The sequence below is a fragment of the Melitaea cinxia genome, chromosome 21, assembly GCF_905220565.1.
Source record: "Melitaea cinxia chromosome 21, ilMelCinx1.1, whole genome shotgun sequence".
NCBI classification, from domain to species: Eukaryota; Metazoa; Arthropoda; class Insecta; order Lepidoptera; family Nymphalidae; genus Melitaea; species Melitaea cinxia.
Window position 1 is genome coordinate 8,771,000 of NC_059414.1, and position 20,018 is coordinate 8,791,017.

General features: G+C 30.7%; 1 protein-coding gene across 1 annotated transcript in view; it reads right to left on the reverse strand.

Moving 5' to 3' along the window:
- The window catches only part of LOC123664294 (nuclear receptor coactivator 2-like), an 85,628-nt gene that overhangs the window by 20,998 nt on the left and 44,612 nt on the right, over positions 1-20,018 (reverse strand). The window contains exons 5-6 of the mRNA XM_045598885.1: positions 6,088-6,272; positions 1,320-1,426 (exon numbers count right to left, since the gene is read on the reverse strand). Of these exons, the coding sequence (XP_045454841.1) occupies positions 1,320-1,426; positions 6,088-6,272 (292 nt within the window). The remainder of the gene's footprint in view (positions 1-1,319; positions 1,427-6,087; positions 6,273-20,018) is intronic.

The following is a 20,018-nucleotide window of genomic DNA, read 5'->3' on the forward strand; positions in this document are numbered from 1 at the left end:
AATCATTATGATATCAAAGACCCATTACATAACTTTGTGATTACTAATTTTTATTACCAGTTTTTATTACTCTTTTTTAATATTATAGTAATGAATTTATGAAAGATAATTTCCAAACTAAAATATCAACCACAAGATACCGCTATGGATATAATTATATTTTAAAGGATTTTTAATATTTTAAATTAAATGTATATTTCAAGTGTTCCGAATAAATAGCAGTACTTACAATACAATGAGCTGTCCTGTTTGTACGTAAAATTATATTAAATAGTACTTGTTCTGCAATAAAGGTACAAAATTGCGTATAATGAAGTAGGTTGAAGTTATTGTTTAAATTGACTGTGATTTTAGTATCGATTTTTCCTCATTTGAAGGTCGATACGAAACAAACCTCATTTGATGGTAATAAGGTAATGTTGTATGTTTATTTTTTTTTTTTTTTTTTTCGAAAGTTTCGAGAACTAAGCACTTAACGCGGTTGAATTGATCATTAACTTGAGGGTTTTAATACGAAAACGGTTTTGTTGTCTATATTATTATGTGTAATTTTTTCACAATGCGTTTATGTATCATGTAATAGGATTTTATCACTATAGTTGTATGTGGAATATAACATACGTTATTTAATTTAAAACATACATTGCTTAATATAAGACATTTCTATATCTTCTATGTCCTATTTTAATGCTACGCTATGACTTATTAATGAATGTATCATCATCATTACAGCCTATCACAGTCCACTGCTGGACATAGGCCTCCATAAGTTTACGCCAAAAATAGCGTGAACTCATGTGTTTTGCCCATAGTCACCACGCTGGGCAGGCGGGTTGGTGACCGCAGTGCTGGCTTTGTCGCACCGAAGACGCTGCTGCCCGTCTTCGGCCTGTGTATTTCAAAGCTAGCAATTGGATGGTTATCCCGCCACCGGTCGGCTTTTTAAGTTCCAATGTGGTAGTGGAACTGTGTTATCCCTTAGTCGCCTCTTACGACACCCACGGGAAGAGAGGGGGTGGCTAAATTCTTTAGTACCGTAGCCACACAGTACAATTAATGTATGATATAACTGAAAATTGTGATTTTAACAAAGTAATTACATTGAATTGTTAAAAAAATAAAAAATAAAATATCGTTTATAAAATATTGTAAGGAATACTAAACTTTAAGTATTTATCCAAACTACTACTATACTGTCCTTGTAGGTACTACACAATTTGCATTTATCCGAACTAAACTTATTTTCGGTGTCTCGTGGTGTAATATTACCTTATTATATGTTAAAAACAAATAACTGATAAATCCGTAAGTAAACTTACTCAATCGATGTTTATTCTGTGCCTCTTTAATACAGTCTGGATGTAAGAGGTGGTACCAGCTGACGCCGTGCAATGAACTTCGTTCCCAACCGAGATGCCATTCACTACTGTACAGAAAAAAAGTTTATTAGTCAAAGCACAGTTTTATATTAAGAATAGTCGATGTATCTCGCTATATATTAGATACATAGAATAACAAAAACATTATTGCAGTTAAATCTGGAGCAGCCTAACTGGGCTAGTACCTCAACCTTACAGAAGATCACAGCTACATAATACTGCTTTCAAGCAGTATTGTATTCCTTTAGTGAGTAAGGTGACTAAAGCTCCTGGAAGGGATTGGGGTTAGAGTCAGCAACACGCTTACGATGCTTCTGGTGTTGCAGACGTCTATAGGCTACTGTAATCGCTTACCATCGGTGAGCCATACGCTTGTTTGCCGACCTAGTTATATAAAGAAAAAAATATTGAGGTAAAATATTTGTGTATAGACAAGAAAAGATAACGCATATAATATATTTGTTTCGTAAAAATTATGTTTCTTTTACTGCCTTGTGATCTAGAAATATGATATGCGTGTGCATAGTGTACACATTCATATTTACGATTTAAGCCTACAATACATATAATTATATATACTTAAAAATATTATGTAAATGTAAAATTTTAAATAATAATTATTATTTAATAAATTATTAGTAGTCGTATTCTATTGCTAAACATTTACAAATAACTTAAAATATTAATTAATTTACTTAATTAGATACAAAGTTGTTTTTACATCAAAACATGTTATAAAAGTGTACACCAAAAGTTATAATTAAAACGTTATTTGAAAATTATTCAAAACTTGCATCAAGTCGGAACAAGCCCGTTTATTGACAAGGTCTCGATGATTGATTGATGTGATGACCCGGCTAGATATTTGTTTTGCCGTGTCAAGTTCGCTTTAATTACATTTATCATTATTTTTAATCAACTCTTTGGATTAATGTACTGGAATAATGAACTTGAAATTTGTACTATCGTAATTTAGATTATCTTTCTTTTAGATAGCTGTTGATTTTGATTGTTTAGCTTTTAGTTCTTTAAAGGCGTGCAGGACATTATTATTTCAACGTAGCGGACGTCAAATAAATGTAGCATTGCCATAAATTAAATGGACTAGAGAATGTACGTTTAAAAAATATTTTTGTATCTTAACTGTTCAAATAACCGTGACATTGCAAAATCATCTATGCTATCCTGGCACTAGTGAAAGCTATCAATTTTAATTAATTATAATAATAAATTTAAAATATAAAACACAGGAAGATAATTCGATAATATTTATTTCGTTTGACTAATGGGTTATTTTTCAAAGGGCAAATGCGGTCACATTTCGAACCGTTTCACAATTCATAAGGGCATGCGACGGTATTAATATTACATGACTATGTCGCTACAAGAGTCAAAATTAGTAAAAGCTAGCTTTTAAGATACTTCGTTCGTTCGTAAAAAATATCTTATAATACTCTATAGATTAATTGATCGATTGATCCGGTGAATTCAACCTGTAACATCCCACCGCTGGGCATAGTTCTTTTTTCTCTATGTAGGAGGTGTGGCACAGATTAATTATTTTATCGTTAGGTATGTCGCTAGGTAGACAGAATTTGTTCTTCTTGCGAGTCTCGAAATTAAAAAAAAATGCTCTTTATTAGTACGGTAAACAAACATTTTTTATACTCTTAAATTAAAAATTTATGACAAGTCTGACTGATAAGCAATGCAGTGATAACAGTCGGTAACCATAAGTAACTTTATTGTTCCTCGCATTAAAATATATTTAGCTAATATCTATTTTTATTACCCATCATGACACATATTCCCTTAGACTGATATATTAAAAATATTAATATTACCATATATTTAAAAGAATATCTACAACGCGTTGATATGGCATCGAATAAATAACAAATAAGTAATAACATGTCCATTATATTTATGATTGCCATTCATGAACTGTAAAGTGAAGCTAGTTAGAAAATGTTGCGCAGGCGCCCATTCTCATTGAGAATCGTATAATATGTACAAGACAGGACAAAGATGTTTATGACGAACGACTCCTTAGAATGAATTTTATGCCAGAAATGGCATTTAACTTGTTATCAATTTACTAGCTGACCCCGCAAACGTTGTTTTGCCATATATGTTATTAGCTCCCTTAATCCCCCCCTCCCTTATAACTTAGGGGTATGAAAAATAAATATCGGCCGATTCACAAACCTACTCGATATGAACACAAAATTTCATAAAAATCGGTCCAGCCGCTTCGGAGGAGTATTGTAACTAACATTGTGACACGAGAATTTTATATATAAGTATTTGTAATTTGAAGTATAGGCCTCATCCATATACATAAAGTACTGTGTGGCGCCACACGTTTGTAATAGAAACCTTTTGTTATGTGTGATATGAATCAATCGGATTAGTAGATCCGAGAATTAAAAGATGTCTTTGACATCATTGTTAACTCTTAAAAAGAATTATGATTCATATAATCAATACGACGCTAACCCAATATTAAAAAAGGTTGAAACTTCTTTTAGCATCTAAAACAATCAAGTGTCATCGATATTTTTAAAAAATGATATAAAAAAATTTATGTCTTTTTCTCTGAGATGTCATTTACACATAAGTGTTTAACGAATTATTCACGCTCATACCGCTTCCAATGCAAGCTACAGGACAGGACAATGATGCTCATGACAGATGCAATAGAATATCATGGAAGTTATGACATATGCGTGTGCGAGTGCGTGCATTCAACTTGATTTGCTTAAGACGTAAATTACAACAGCGAATTAATAGGTACAGTACATTAAACTAAAGACATACTCTATACTTAAAGCTTTAACTACTCAAAATGAAATACGCAATATAATTATTTTAATAACTAAATTCTTTGAAAATAATTGCATTACGCTTCAGCCTGTAATATCCTACTACTGGGAATAGACCACATTACCCATGTAGGAGAAGGATCAGAGCTTAATCCATCACGCTGCCCAATGCAGGTTGGCGGATATATACTATGAGTAACGATCGCTATCAGGTGTACATGACAACAACCGGGACCAACAGTATAACGTGCTCTCCGAGGCACAGTGGGGACACCCACAAGGACTAACAACCAGACTGGAAATAAATATTTGTACAAACCACAAATATCCACTCCGAGCGTGAATCGAACCCGCGACCGTCGGTGTTTAGGCGCCGCCGATACATCACATGCACCATTACACCAGAGCGGTCGTTAATTCGAAAAATTCTGCGTCGAATATTTCAATATAATATGTACTTTGGTACATATATTTTCAAAGGCTAAATACACGCGTCAAGGATCGCGGCTGCACTTGAAATACATCTACAAACCGTGAAAAAGATGGCATGAGTAAATATATCGATAATGTATTTTAAGTGTGCATTCAGCCCACAATAAGTACCCACAGTAGCGTGTAAGCCTGTCATTGTATGCAAAGTTTCTTCCGAGCAGGTGACGGACTGGTCTCTCAAAACAAACTTTGTACTCAAATATTTATACGCAATATGAAATTCCTAATCTCCACACGTTAGTTTTCTCCAGGAATTTAATTCTTACTGTTTTCTTAGAACGCAATAAATAATATAATATAACCATAAATCTACGTCTACGATTCTAGTGACTTTAGTCTCTCGATTTATGTTTTATTTATTAGATAAAAAATGTTTATAAATAAGTGTTTTTCAATGTATTAACTACGTTACGACATTTTAAATAATATTTCTTACGTCATTAAATTTTTTCATATTATTAAAAAAAATTGAATATATACTTTAAATGTACAATTTGTGTACATTTAAATATTTATTTTCCTTTTATTTTCCTTTTCAGTTCGCTACAGGGTCGCCACTGGCGACCACCATAAAGATAAGAATTAGCATTAAACAGATGTATCACATATACAATGCTATAATGTCATACATATTTAAAGTACTACGTATTTCTTTTCACTATCTTGCAATGCAATTCCTGATAATATTCAACGTATTGACGTACGCGGTGGACTGATGGCTGCGCCCGATGCGCGACTCATCTGACCACTGTTTACCATTGCATGTTTCAACTCGTCTTATTATTTCGTGCCATTGTTGGCGCTGACGCGGTACATGAATATGAAACGGTTTCAATAGAGACGTTGTCATACATCTGCCTGCCTTTGATGGACGGTAGCTCGATGCGACAGTTACGCATCGGTAATAAGACCTGTTTATTGTTAGCTTCAAACCTTGAACTAGTGTTCACGAGGAAGTGAGGGAAAAGTCGTTTTGTTAAAGAGGATATTATCATACTTGTCGCGCTTTGTTCCTCGTTGCCCTTGGACTTATGTTTGTTTGAATTAATCTGTACTATGATTTCTAACGAGGTCTTTCTTTAATCAGAACTATTGAATGGATATTATTAGAGTGCTGATTCGGTTTATAAGGAATTTACAAAGGGTTTGCCAATGTGCAAGTAGTACTGATATGTGTAACAATACACAATAGTCCGCTTATTTACTTCAGTCTATCAAGTCTACTGCTAATCATAGGGATATCAAGTTTATGTATAATGTTCCAGATCTTCGCAACTCTCATCTAGCTAGTGATATCCCACAGCTAATTGGCCCAGCAGACCAGAGGATGCCCTAGATTGTGTTTGACGAGACATACGTTACTATTATTTTATTATTGATTTTAAACTCACTTGGAATCAATATGAAGTATCTTCATGTCCATTGCGTGGACGGTGGTGAACACATTGGTGGCACCATGCACGACGCATTCCCGCGTCTCCGGCATGGCAAGGGGAGTGCAGGCAGCGAGAAACACGGGCTCGTTGCGACTGCAGAGCGGCAAATAGGACACATAGTGACCTCGAACTAGCACCACCTGGGGAGAGTGAGTTTTCTTAATAATATTCTTATCTGTCTAATTGCACCCCCGATTAGACAAACTAATTCCTAATTGTACCAATTTAGCAGTAAGCACGGAATTTTACACATAACTACTAGTTTATTAGTAATATAGTCAGATATGTATGTATATTGTTGCTGACGAGATTTTATATAATCTGTGTTAATTGTAAACATTGTAGTTATATAAAAACTATCTTCTATTTATTTTATAGTATACTTTATTAATTACGAATGACAACACCTTTCCTCATTATATACCCCACTTTAGTATTTTCGACTTTTATGTAACAACAACAAGGTGAAAAGTCGGTAATAAAAATTCTTGTTGTGTGTGCTGCATCAACTTATGTATAACTTAATTCGAGTTCGATAATTTAAAACATTTGTAATTGTTTTCAAAATTATGGCAAGTCAAGCTGCTAAATAAATTCGTTTGTAGAAAATCGGGATATTAAGAACCGTTTGGCCGTAATAAGATAATATTATTTGACATCATAAATGAAACACATTACATATAAAATCAACCTAAAATGTATTCTTATTGTCTATATTTCTATTTCTTAATGCAAACACCCCACAACTCAATGTTACCGTTAAAATTGTTATAAATCGTGGCATAGCTTTATATTTTTTTAAGAATTGTTCGTTAAATATTATGTAGGATGATTATTTTATTAAAAACGAGTAAAATTTAAACAACAGGTTGCATATAATAACAACAATGATTCAGACTCGTTTACTTTTTTTTAAATACTATTTTAAAATAAACATAATTACGAGTAAGCTTTTAACAGTTTGCAAACAAAAATTAATTTAAATATGATTTTTTCTTTATAAACAAATTATTTCTGGAGTATTTTTTACACAAAAAAAAACTTTTACCGAAGTAAAAAAAATATGTACTTAAAATATTGCAAAAAAATACTGAGTACTCCTAAACAATAACAAAAAATCACATACATAACCAGATACAATGTGTAATATTTTTCAAGTGGAAGCTTTAAAATACATAGAGACACAGTTTATGCATTTCATTTTTAAACTACCATCAAGGCTAAACGTTAAAAAATCTATTAACATCTATCGGCTTCAACTCTGACCGCTTAGCTTCAAAGGCTGTAGGCGTGGCGCTATGACATTCTTCAGAGTTTTAACAACAATGGCATGATAAGAGCTGTTCGACTCAATAGTTCACAGTTCAACCACTCACCGGTAATCTTCGATCCGGGACTTGGCCTTGGTACACATTTTATTGTATTGAATAAGTAAGTTGCTTAACCGCTTAACTGACGATCAATTGTAAGTAACGCTATTATAGAGTTGCATTTAAAGTGAAGTCAATATGCAAATTGGTGGCTTTGAATGCTCATTATTATTAATAGTTTTATATATTTTTAAATTATATATATATTTATATATATGACTAGCCGTTGGCGCAGTTTATAGTGACCCTACTTTTTGCTTCGGGGGTTGAGGGTTCGATTTTACCCCGAGTCTGGGTGTAATAAATGTATTTATTTATATATGTATTATTCATATGTATGTTTATCGAAAAAAACTATGTAGCCATACCAGTCGGCTGTTACGTATAACACAAGCATTAAGTTGCTTACTTTAGGAACAAATGATAGTGTGTGTATATTGTAAATATTTATTTATTTATTTATATTTGATACAAATACTTTTTGTCTAATATTAAAAAATAGTATAATTACACAAACTATTAGTACAGGCATAGTCTGTTGGTACTACACTACACGTACGTACAAACTTGAATTTTTTTCAACTCAGTTTTTTAAGATATGAATATAACAATTGTAACACTATGATACAATAATTTTAAAAATAAAGTTCAATAATATTGAAATATCAATTATCCAAAGAGAAATCTTATTTGTAAGGAATGTACATAAAGAAATAAAATAATACTAAATAGGCATTTTAGTACTAGATTTAATTGAAAATCATTCAAATTTTATTTTAGCTAAAGTATTTTAAGATAATTAAAAATTATGATCATGAATATAAAAATTGAATGTGATTAACACCGCTACTCATATAACTTCATATCCTAATCGATCATCCTACATTTAAAACTCAAGGGAATAAGTAATTCGAAACGCAGCGGAGTCCGTAATTACAATAATTAACACTCAATAATTCCAATCTCATTCGAGATTTATTTTCAGATTCCCCCGAAGATTAATAACTAGAAATGAACAGTTGCGTCAACGTGTCTCCGCCTACGAAAACAAAATGTAATGAGGCTATAATCTGATATGAAACATTGAAATATCGGATCAAACGAACGAAATGAAACGCCCATACTGAATAAGACATTGCTACGGTTTTGATTTAAGACGCTATTATAAGTTTAAAAACAACATATTATTGAATATTGCCAATAAATTAACAAATATAAAATGAAAAGTATTAACTATTTACAGTTAGTTCTGAATTGATGTGTACAAAATGTTTTCTAGGTATACGATTTAATAATTACATACCGATGTAGCTAGTTTTAAAAAGGCGTTAATGTTTAACAACTTCGCGAGAAAACTTGATATTTAATGGAGTTCCTGTTAATGAATATGTAATAAATAAAATAACTGTATATAACTTATTACGAAACCGTTATTTTTATACTTGTTTTACGTTATTCTTACAAGTTATTTACTACTTAAATCAATATTATTGGGACATGACAATTTGTAATTGTTTTAAAAGTAAATCAAGAAAAAGTATTTATTAAACATTTCAACTTTTAAATCGCTTATCACCCACGTAATATCTTAATCAGTCAATCTTATTTAGAACTGAGTGGGTATGACAACGTAGGGCGATCAATCGTGACTTATTATCTTTGGAGCTCTGAATCTATCAGTACGAAGTCCAGTCATAGGTGAACAATAAACCACTTTCTACTTCAGTACAACCGACGTGACTCTCCCTGACCCAGTCATATACTGACCATTTTGAATTTGATCCTAGTGTCAATAAACTTGTTTTATATAAACTTTTTTTTAATGTTTGCAATGAAATGTGAGTACTATGTACCTATGACATTGTTTTAATTTCTATTTTTTTGAGTTTCAACAAACATTGCTGAAGTATGTACCTTTCAAAAAGTATTGACAAAGCCTTTTTGTAGGTCGAGATCTTCTAAATCTTACTAGCTTAGCTATATTTTATTTAAAAATGTTTTAAAAGTTTTTGTGTCTAGTTTAAATGATTGCTTTAAACTTTTTTGTAGAACTGTATTTGTGATATCTGCTTATTAAATGATTTTAATTTTATTTTATTATAAATACCTAGTCGTGCTCGCGACTTCGTCCGCTTGGAATTTGATAAAAAAGTTATTTTTCAGTTCGCAGAGTTATAAAATAAATAAATTTCTAAAATAAAAGTAGCCTAAGTTACTCCTTAGTACATCAGCTATCTATCAGCGAAAGTCCCGTTAAAATCGGTCCAGCCGTTTCAGATATTAACCGGAACAAACAGACAACAGACAAAAATTGTAAAAAGTGTTATTTCGGTATATGTACCGTGTATACATCCATATGTATTTAGTAAAAAGCGGTTATTTTTATATTAAAAACCGACACTCTAATATTATTTATTTGTACATTTAATACAGTGAAAGCAGTCACAGGTCTTAGAACAGGACTTAATATATATCGATCGTAGTACAAAGGCTAGTGAGATGTCAACTACACAATTGTATCTGACGATTTTGACAATTCGTGAGGTTATTAGATAAGGTAAGAGTAATGATCTTGTTCTTACTTGTAATTAGAACATTAGCCCTTGTAACGCGTGTTCTTAGCTTAAAATATAACACCTGTAAGATTTTAAGCTACGAAATAAGACACTTGTGTTATTTTGAAAGGCATTTAAAATCGAGTCCGAATTATTAAATGTTTCTCAGAATTAAATTGCATTATATATTAAGAAAAACAAGGAAGTGATGATTGTGTGTTATTTTTATTAATACAACACACATTCTAAAAGTACTATGTTACTACTACGCTATTAAGCTGTTGAAATTAGTAATTATAATTGTTTATCTTGTTTTTAATAAAAATATATTGTATGTAGCCTCTTCAATTTGTTGTACGTACTTTAAAGCGTCTTAATTTTAATGATAAATGTGAATTCAGATTTTTGTAAATTGTTTCGCTTGGTATTCTGTAATATTGACATTAGATCCTAAACTTGAATACGTTTAAAAAATTAAAATGCATCACTCTTGTGGTTTGAATAGTAGCAGATATATTTGCCACGGAATTTTTCCTGAAGTTGTTTGAATAGAATTTTAAGAGTCTTCGTCGTATGAAGTTCTTTTATCATTGAGCAGGCTTCATGCATTTCAAACAAAATTTATTACTTATAGACTTTGGTGATGATAAGATGGATATCTTGGATGGATATGTCTTCTAAAGATATACACATATAACCTCTGTTAAACTAGAGAAAATTGCCCTTCTAATGTAGCTTTACAGCCAATAATAACTTGGGTTTGACTTTAATCAACATAAACACAAGACTTGATTACTTTAGACGATCATTAAACCATTTAAAATATGAAGATTTACCTAGACGGTATATGGAGTCGTAGTACTTCGTTTATAGTTACTTTAATGTGTTGCCTATCTAGTGAAAGGCGTTGGTTTTAACATTGGTGTGATAATTTTGATTTTATGGAGCGGTTGTTAGTATTTTGTTACCATAGTTTACGGGTGTAATATTGTTTTATCCGTAGTTACGGATTGCAATTATGTATATTAACATTGATTTCTTATGCTGCAAAGATTTCCAGATACTTTACTGGTGTCAATTTTTAATAACATAACATAAAACAATATTCTACATAAAATTTACAAGTATGTTATGCATTACTTTTTTTTCTATTCGAAAAATGTAATCTAACATTTTACATGTAATTATGCTAGAGTCATTAAATATATAATAAAGTTCTATTTAGAAATGTTAGTAAAATGTACAACGCCCTCACGACCTCAACAAATATTGGTTGGGCTTAAAATATTTTTCACGGACGGGCATCAAATTTTTCCGACTACTTTACATTAGTTAGTCAGTTGTTGTACCCTCTGTGCTAACACGTTGCTATCATTTATATAAACTACACCAATTCAAATAGAATGGAACCTCTTTCCTAAGTAACAAAAAAAAAAAAAAAAAAAAAAACGACCTAAAAAATATTAAAAAACTAATGTATTATAAGTATATTTGCGTATGTATTTTTTCCCTTATTTTATTTAATATTTTAATTTCAAAAATAAAAAAATGTGTTTAAATCAATATTTTTTTTAACCATTTCGATATATATTAAGTTGTGTTTAAAAACTTCGGTCAAAACAGTCACGCCGGAGCCTCGAAGTCACGAAGTGTTACGTCAGGACACACCTCTCATCTAAATCATTTGAAACTTTTTAAGACAGCCTCTATAACGGTGCTTTTGAATATATTATATGTGATGATAATATCAATCTGGAATTTATATAGAAATTTTAGTTATTTAGATTTTTGTGGTTACTGCGCCCTAATCGACATAATTTATAAAAAAAATATATTAAATATGGTATAAAAGGGAAGTATTCTAATATTTCAATTGAATTATTTTTAATCCGCAAGTCTTTTGTCTATCATATAATATTCTTTTTTATGTACGCTCATAAAACTAAGAAAATTATCAAAATACCCTAATGTAACAAGGACCATGTTATATATATTCAACGTCGCTTGGTATCGACTTATTCAATGCAATGTGGAAAGAAAGTTCAATAAATTTCATTACATACGAATTAATGTTACAAGAAAGACGAAGTTATATTTTATGAAAGAAATATTACTTTGTTGTGATTTGAGTTTATTATTTTTATTTTTTATATGCAAAGTGAAGCTTATTTTATAACAAGATAAATTATATAAGACGTCTGAATTTTTTTTAAAGATATTTAAGGGAGAGTTTCAATTGTAAAATATTTAACTTTTAAAGTTACTCCATTGTAACATTTTCACAGACAGATTAAATACTTAGCTGTCGGTATTTAACTCCTACGAAACGAAATCGAAAATAAAGCCGTAGATATTTTTAATTGACGTAGCTTAATTCGTAAGTACATTGCATAAAAAGTCATATAATTCTTGCATAAGGCTTTTTATAAGTTAGTGATAGAGTCGTGACACGGTGACGTCACCTGACGGCTGCGTGGCGTGCGCGTGCGCGCGTTGCCCGAATTCACACCGACAACACGACTCGATCGTTCAAAACGTTTCGTTTTTTATCCCTTCGGCCATTGCCATTGTCAGTGGCGATATATCTATGTCTTTTATGTATTTATTAAATTCTACGCCTGTCTGTCCGCCTGTGCGTATAAAAGACTAAATTATGGCACGATAAGTGTTCTGCACCAACTTTATGTGGTTAAATAATACACCTTTTACGATATTACTTATCAATAGTAGTGACAGAACTTTATATTTGTGTGTAGACACTCAATAGTTATAGGCAACACACGCAAGACAAGAACATTAAACTGCAAAATATCGATTGACAAAGCGAAAAATAAGCCCATTAAATCACACACACGGTCACACGTCCCCACAATACTATACAGTATGCAAATATAACATCTTAATATAGAGTGCGGTGGCTCGCAGTTTTGTTATTACAATCAGATGAATTTACATTTCATAAATAAATGCATCTCGGACTGCCCTAACGACGCCACACTGAATGTTTTTGCCGCATAAAATGTGCGAGCGCTTTAATTTAAATAAGACATGCCCGGGATGCTGTAGTGTGAATTTCAGATACTTGAATTTTAGCACAGGAGATCATAAATGCTAGGATGAGTCTACTTTTCTTTAAATTATTCAATTATTGTGCTCAAATAGTTCATTCAGTTCTTATTATTTGATACTTTCTTTATTATATCAGAGTTAATGGATCAAAAACTCTAACAATTTATTTAGTTTCTTACATATAGGTAGGTAGTTACAGACAAATTTTAAACTTATGAATGGTGATAATAATCAGTTCATAGCATTTTAAAGAGCTCGCGCTGTACTGTAATTTTAAATGAATTCTTCGTTTTTATCTGTTTAGTCCTTTTTATGTTAGCTTTTCTCGTGACTATGTTTGCGTCATTTTTTTTTGCAATCTATGTAGATAGGCTGTTAGTCAGTTAGGGATGTATTCTACTCAAAGCTTGTCTGTTTATCTGTACTAATATTATTTATATGATAGATTTGATTTTCTTATATTTATAATGAATAAATTTAAAAATTACTAGACCAGTTTAAGAAATTCTCTCACCAAGAGTATGCTTCTTTATCACCTAGGCTATATGTGAATGGGAGAAAACGTAACAGGTAAAATCGTGTAATCCGCGCGGGGGAAAGCCGCGAATGAAAAGCTAGTATACATTCATAAAAATTTAGGTTAACATAACAACAAACATCAAAACATTGTAGATCTAATAAATTTGTATATTTCCTGAGTATAAGTTTTTCATTGAATATTATTCTTATTTATTCGTCTTTTGTATAACTGAGATGATGAATTCATTCATTATTTACTACGGCAAGATATTATTCATTAATTAGTGAAAACTGTTAAAGAAATAAAATATTTTATTGTATTTTACATCAACTGCCCAATAAATAGTTAAATTATAGACACTCACTATTTATACACCATATATATACAAAAAGTTTCAACATATTATACAGTAAAATAAACATTAAGACAATTGCACGCAGTAATATCTCCAAGGCTTCATTTAGTTACATCAACCCAATTACTGGCGAAGTGCTATTAAACTTTCTAGCTTAATTGATTATAATAGCTTTAAATATTTATGACATTATTTAGTCTTCATTTGTAGAAGTTTTTTTTTCTATAAAATAATTTGATAATATTTAGACATTTTCAATTTTGCATGCGTGGAATACTATCGTAGAATATATGAGAAAAGCATATGGCACATACTTTCGTAGCTAGCTTAAAGCACGTTTAAAGGTTTAATAACAAAATTCAGATTTAAGAACGTTCAATGGCTCATTACACACGATTCCTGCTCAAAATGAATTAGACTATTCAAGACACAGAGACATATTATTTATTCTTGTTCTCACGGACGCTATAAAAATCAAGTTATAATTTCATAGAACCTCCGAACCGACACGTAGGTATATTAATTCAAATAATGACCGTCTCAATGAGGCTTCTTTCGTCACAGCGTATAGAAAACATCAAATACATATAATTAGAGGTATCTATAAACTACGGTAATTGTACCGTCTTCTTTAATTACGATACGGCTTTGAAGGTGAGGCTGCGTTGTGAAACATTTATTTCATTTAGAGATGATGTGATGGATTGATTTTAGATTTTTATAAGAAAACCGCGTATGAGTGTATTCGCTACAAATTTTATAGAATTTGGTGTCTGACGGTCAGAATACTTGATCGTAATTGCTAATGATTTGGCATACTTTGTTGATTCGTGATCAAATTATGTGAAGTAAAGAATTTAGAGTTGTATTGAAAATTGATTACGACATGATCGGAAAAATAAACTAATCAGGCAACGTTACGCGTTTCTTTAATAGAATTTAGTGCGCTATGTGTTTCTTCTACCTTCCATAAAAATAAAAATGAATTGTCGAAAAGGACGTGGTAACTTCCGAGTTACTGCGCAAATTTGGATTATTCTTTTTACCACGCTTTTATTAGCTTGGGTTATATGTATCTATGTATGTAATCTTGATAACTTAAATTTTATTATAATTTTATTTTGAAGTAATTAATTATGATTTTTCGATCTTCTACTACTGTAATATAAACTCTTTGTAATTAAAAATTATTTTCTACTTTTTAGTTCGATTAGCTATAAAAGCGTGCTTTTTTTTAGTTTTTTTTAAACTATAATTTATTTTGTGTTCGTTTGTGGCATGACAAGGTTGTATAAAACATAGATTCAAATAAAATATTTATATTAGTTTTATTAATTAAGTTGGCACATTACTTGAATAGCGTACTCAAATTGACAAACTCTTCTATATTATTGTACTGTATAATACATTGGCTAAGGTAGGTATTTTAGTCTAAAACTAACAGAAACTAAAATCAGAACGACCTACGTAGGATTTCAGTTCTACAAGTAAATATTAAAAATATCGACAAGATATTTTATTATATTCAACTGTAATGTACTAATGAGTCACATTTGAAATTTTATTATTACAAAGATTTGGTTATAAATCAACGTAATCTTTGCCTGTATACTGTAAAAAGATTTCTACATAACAACAATATTGTCAATTTAACAAAATACTGAATGGGCCATTATTCTGGTTATAAAGATCGATGACGAGCCTCTGAATACGATGTTAATACTCTACCGACCTTTTCGTGTTTGCTTTATCTTTTGTGTGGATATTTTTACTTTGATTACAACATATTTTTTTAAATGGCCGTTCATTTTTTCAATAAAATTATTTTTTATTAAAGTACAGATTCTGTTTTTAAAATTTTAGTTAATTTATAAAGTCATTTAAAATTTTTTTTTGTATATCTATTATATATTAAATGATGAGACACAATTAAATTCCTTAAATATTGTACATTTTAAATTGATATATATATTTTGAGTGTCTGAGATATACACAAATAAAATAGAAGTCCTAAAAACTCATTTTATTTATTGTTTATTTAAAAGAAAAATTTTAATACAGTATTAAAATACACATATGTATGTGTACGTATACCGTATCTATTATTGGTCGTATACATAGGAATGTTTTGCTTGCTGTACAGATAGGAATGGAGCCGTTATTGTAATATGGAATAAGATTAGTACACTGAAACCGATCGCTGTACCGTTTGCAACGGAATATAGAACTTTTACTATGTTTTTATTTTACAATTTCTACAAATTAAAAGTTATATACACATACTACTTAAATAGTTTTGAAAAATGTTAAAATAACTGTAAAATTATAAAACATGATTATATACTATACATTTGCAGTTAAGTTACTACTTGAGAGAAGTAATTTCCGGCTATAATTCTATATTCTATTTATATCTATGTGTAAATAACTGTTTTATGTAAATCTTTTCTGAGTAGTGTGCAATAAAGTATATACTATCTATATCATATATAGATATACTTTATAAGGTTGAGGGTTTTCCCTAGTTAGGTTACTCCAGATTTTGAGCAACATATTTCCTGCCGTGCTCAACCTCACAATATAAAATTTACATTTTTATTTATAAACATAATATAACTTAAATATACACACAAGTATATACATTAAAAACAACTCTTGCACTTTTATTACTTTAATAATAACATCAGCGTAGTTATAGATAAACCATTTTATAAATAAATAAAAGTATATGAAATCAGATATATTTTCTGGTGACTCTACATACAGAAACATTTCAAGCAGTTGCACAAGTTTCTTTTGTCATTGTATAATGATGCTTAACGTTTGTGATGTTTTGTACGTTGGAATGTCTTTCGATTAGACTTATGTGCCATACAGAAATGGATTATTCTCTCACTAATAACTAGCGTTACTTCATCTTTCGATGCATTAAACGCCTTTATTCTTTCACATTAAGACATATATTTGCTTGTAATTATACTAATAAGTGTAAATGTGGTCAGATTTCCTATGTTTGTGTGATCGATGGGTTGCGACGGTAGCCTGCTCGTGGTTAAGTGGGTAAAGTTAAAAGTTGTAATTGATAGAGCGAAAGTTAAAATGTGATTAATTACATAGCGGTATCAACGCTAATTGTATTTTCGTGTTTACTAATAATTGAGTGTATTTTTAAAAGTTTAGTTTAAATTTTAATATAGTAAATGCAGTGTGAAATATTTTTTAATCTAAATAAAATTAATAAACGCTTGTAATGGACGTCTATTAGAACAAATAAAAGAAGAACATACGTTTTCTGTTTACGCAAATTTCACTCATTATAATGAAAAAACTTTTTTCGATTTTATCGCGGTTTATTAGACTCCACCTGCGACCATTGTTGCTGTAAAGTATCCGAAACATCGGGCATCTAAAAAAACTTAATAAACTGCCATAAATCCGAAAAAAAATATTTTATTATAAAGAACATACGTTTTTATTATTTTTTATTTTTTGTGTATTGCACAGTCCCTATGGTTATATACATCCTGATCAAACAATTATTACTGTAAAAAATATACACAAAAAAGGCTTTATATGTGTTTGACGAATGAAGAAACTAGTAAAAAAACAATCATATATCGACCTTTTAACAATCTGTAATTAGTATTTGACAATCGAATTCATATTGCGCGATCTGAAATTGCATAAAAACTAAAGCAATAATTGGACTCAAGCAAAAAGATAAAAACAACTAAATAAGTTATTAGTCTTAAGTATATCCGGGATTGTTTCTTCTTTTAGTCAAGCATCGAACAAAAAATAATTTTTCCATTTGTGTAAATCATTGTTACTCTAGTGATGATTTCGATACTTGTATTAAAATATATTTTCCTTGTATCACATACCGTATGTATTATTGATATGAACAATGAACAATTTAAACACATAGCAAATCATTTAACCGAAAAAGATTGTCGTAGACTCATCGCGTCACTCCATTTTTCTTCCTACGAGCTACCTGCAAATTTAACTAAATATGAAGCTAAAATACCTAAAGCCCCTTGTATTGACCTTTTACTTCAATACAGTAAAGGAAATGGACCATGGCAAGAAGGAAACAAGACACATGAACAAATATCACGAAGACTTCGTCAAATCGGCAAGAGCGATTTAGCCAATTGGGTTGGAAAGACTGTTTTCCATCAACTCGCTAAAGATATTAATGATACGCTACTCAAAAATCCATTTGCGGAATATCGTACTCAAAGTGCACTTAACACTAAATTACTCAATGATAAAGATACGTTCGTAGAAACCGAATGGGATAACATTGATATTATGTTATGGATGGCTCTGGTCAGTTTACTTGCAAGCTTGGCATTCTCGTGTTGTCGTATTTTGTACCTATCCTATTTCAGAATTAAAAGGCGTCCAACAAATGAGGAGATGAGAGCTCTATTAAAATAAATATTTAAGTTTAAAAGTAGATGTATAAAACAAAGTGGCGCTATTGTTATAGTTTGATAATTTCAGTAACTGTTAACAGACCTTATATTTAAGGAGATGCTTTATTTTGTAGGGATATATAGATACTATTTTGTTGTGTAAAATCAAAGAAGTTAATCAAGAAAAATTTCTATACAGCAAAGTAATCAAGTGAAACGCATTATGGTACCTAAATGTCCCTCCAACCACGACCTGGGGACTAACAAGGTGGTTTCGGGATTGCGCGTACGGCATCGCTCGTGTCATCTCGGCCGGCCCTTGATAAGCCTCATTAGTGGCCGTCTTAACTTCATCAAGCGATACAGGAGGTACTCCCGGCTAAATGGGATTACGTTAATAGTTACGTACAACTTACAAGCCTTTAACGACATTTAAGTTTTGTAACTGTTGATTGTGAATGTCAACCATTGTTTTTATTATCTGTTTACTAATTAGCACAAGCTTCGTATATTTCGTAATAACTAGTAATTAAATCCACATAAACTCCTATAAACTGTATATTTACACATACGCCATACATAATTTTGCGTAGGTATCTATTTATAGTAATGCCTAGACACATTTTTGTACCTTTAATTTTTATACCCAAATCATTAAGTAATGTATTTCAGATCTTCCTTAAATTGATAACTGTGGATACTGCAATAAATATGATTGAGAGGAAAATAAGTGTGAGCTTTTTATAATATTAGCATCATTCCAGGTCTCTGGCAAGGTCTAATGAATGCCGTATCAGACTGCAATTGCAGTGATAAGACACCATTAACAGCTCGGACATTTCTCTGCCTCAGTTTCATTGCTATGCTGATTAAATCGATTATGAAATGGTACGTATAAAGTGACCATTATTCAATATCTATTTATCATAACGCATTTATCAGCTTCATTCATTTTAAAGGGATAAATTTTAATAAAAACATTTATAATCGTTTCGCTTATGATATTGAATTAATTCGACGATTTATTTGAATAGCCTGGTTTTGAAATTTTGCGCTTACTGAGCTGTGGGAAATATTGGACAATATTGTAATAAATCTTGTACGATTTTTAAATATAAATAACGTAGCATTAAATAAACGAATTGATCTTGATGGATTTGAATTTGAAAGAACAGGTTGAATTTAATTATGCGTAGTTAATTGAGTTGATATAGAGGTAATACAAAACGTTTGTGGTATTCCGTACAGTTCCCATTCTAGTTCTTTAAAGATATATAGTTAACTATTTAAGAAAAACGATGATAAAAAAAATCTACTATTTCAAAAAACTAATATACACAAAGTAAACACGCGACTTGGAATAGCTGACATTGTCACTGCATCGCATAATTAAAGTCAGTCTATTAGAAGCAATTTGCTCTACACGTAGTGAGAGTAACTAAGATGATATATGCAAACGATTAGCCAGCAAACGTGGGACATTTAACGCTCAACAAAAAATATATGACAACCGATGCGCAGACACTACTTGTATCTTAATATTCTCTTTTTAAATCTACCTTTTAACCAACTTGTTATGTTAGAAAAAAAATT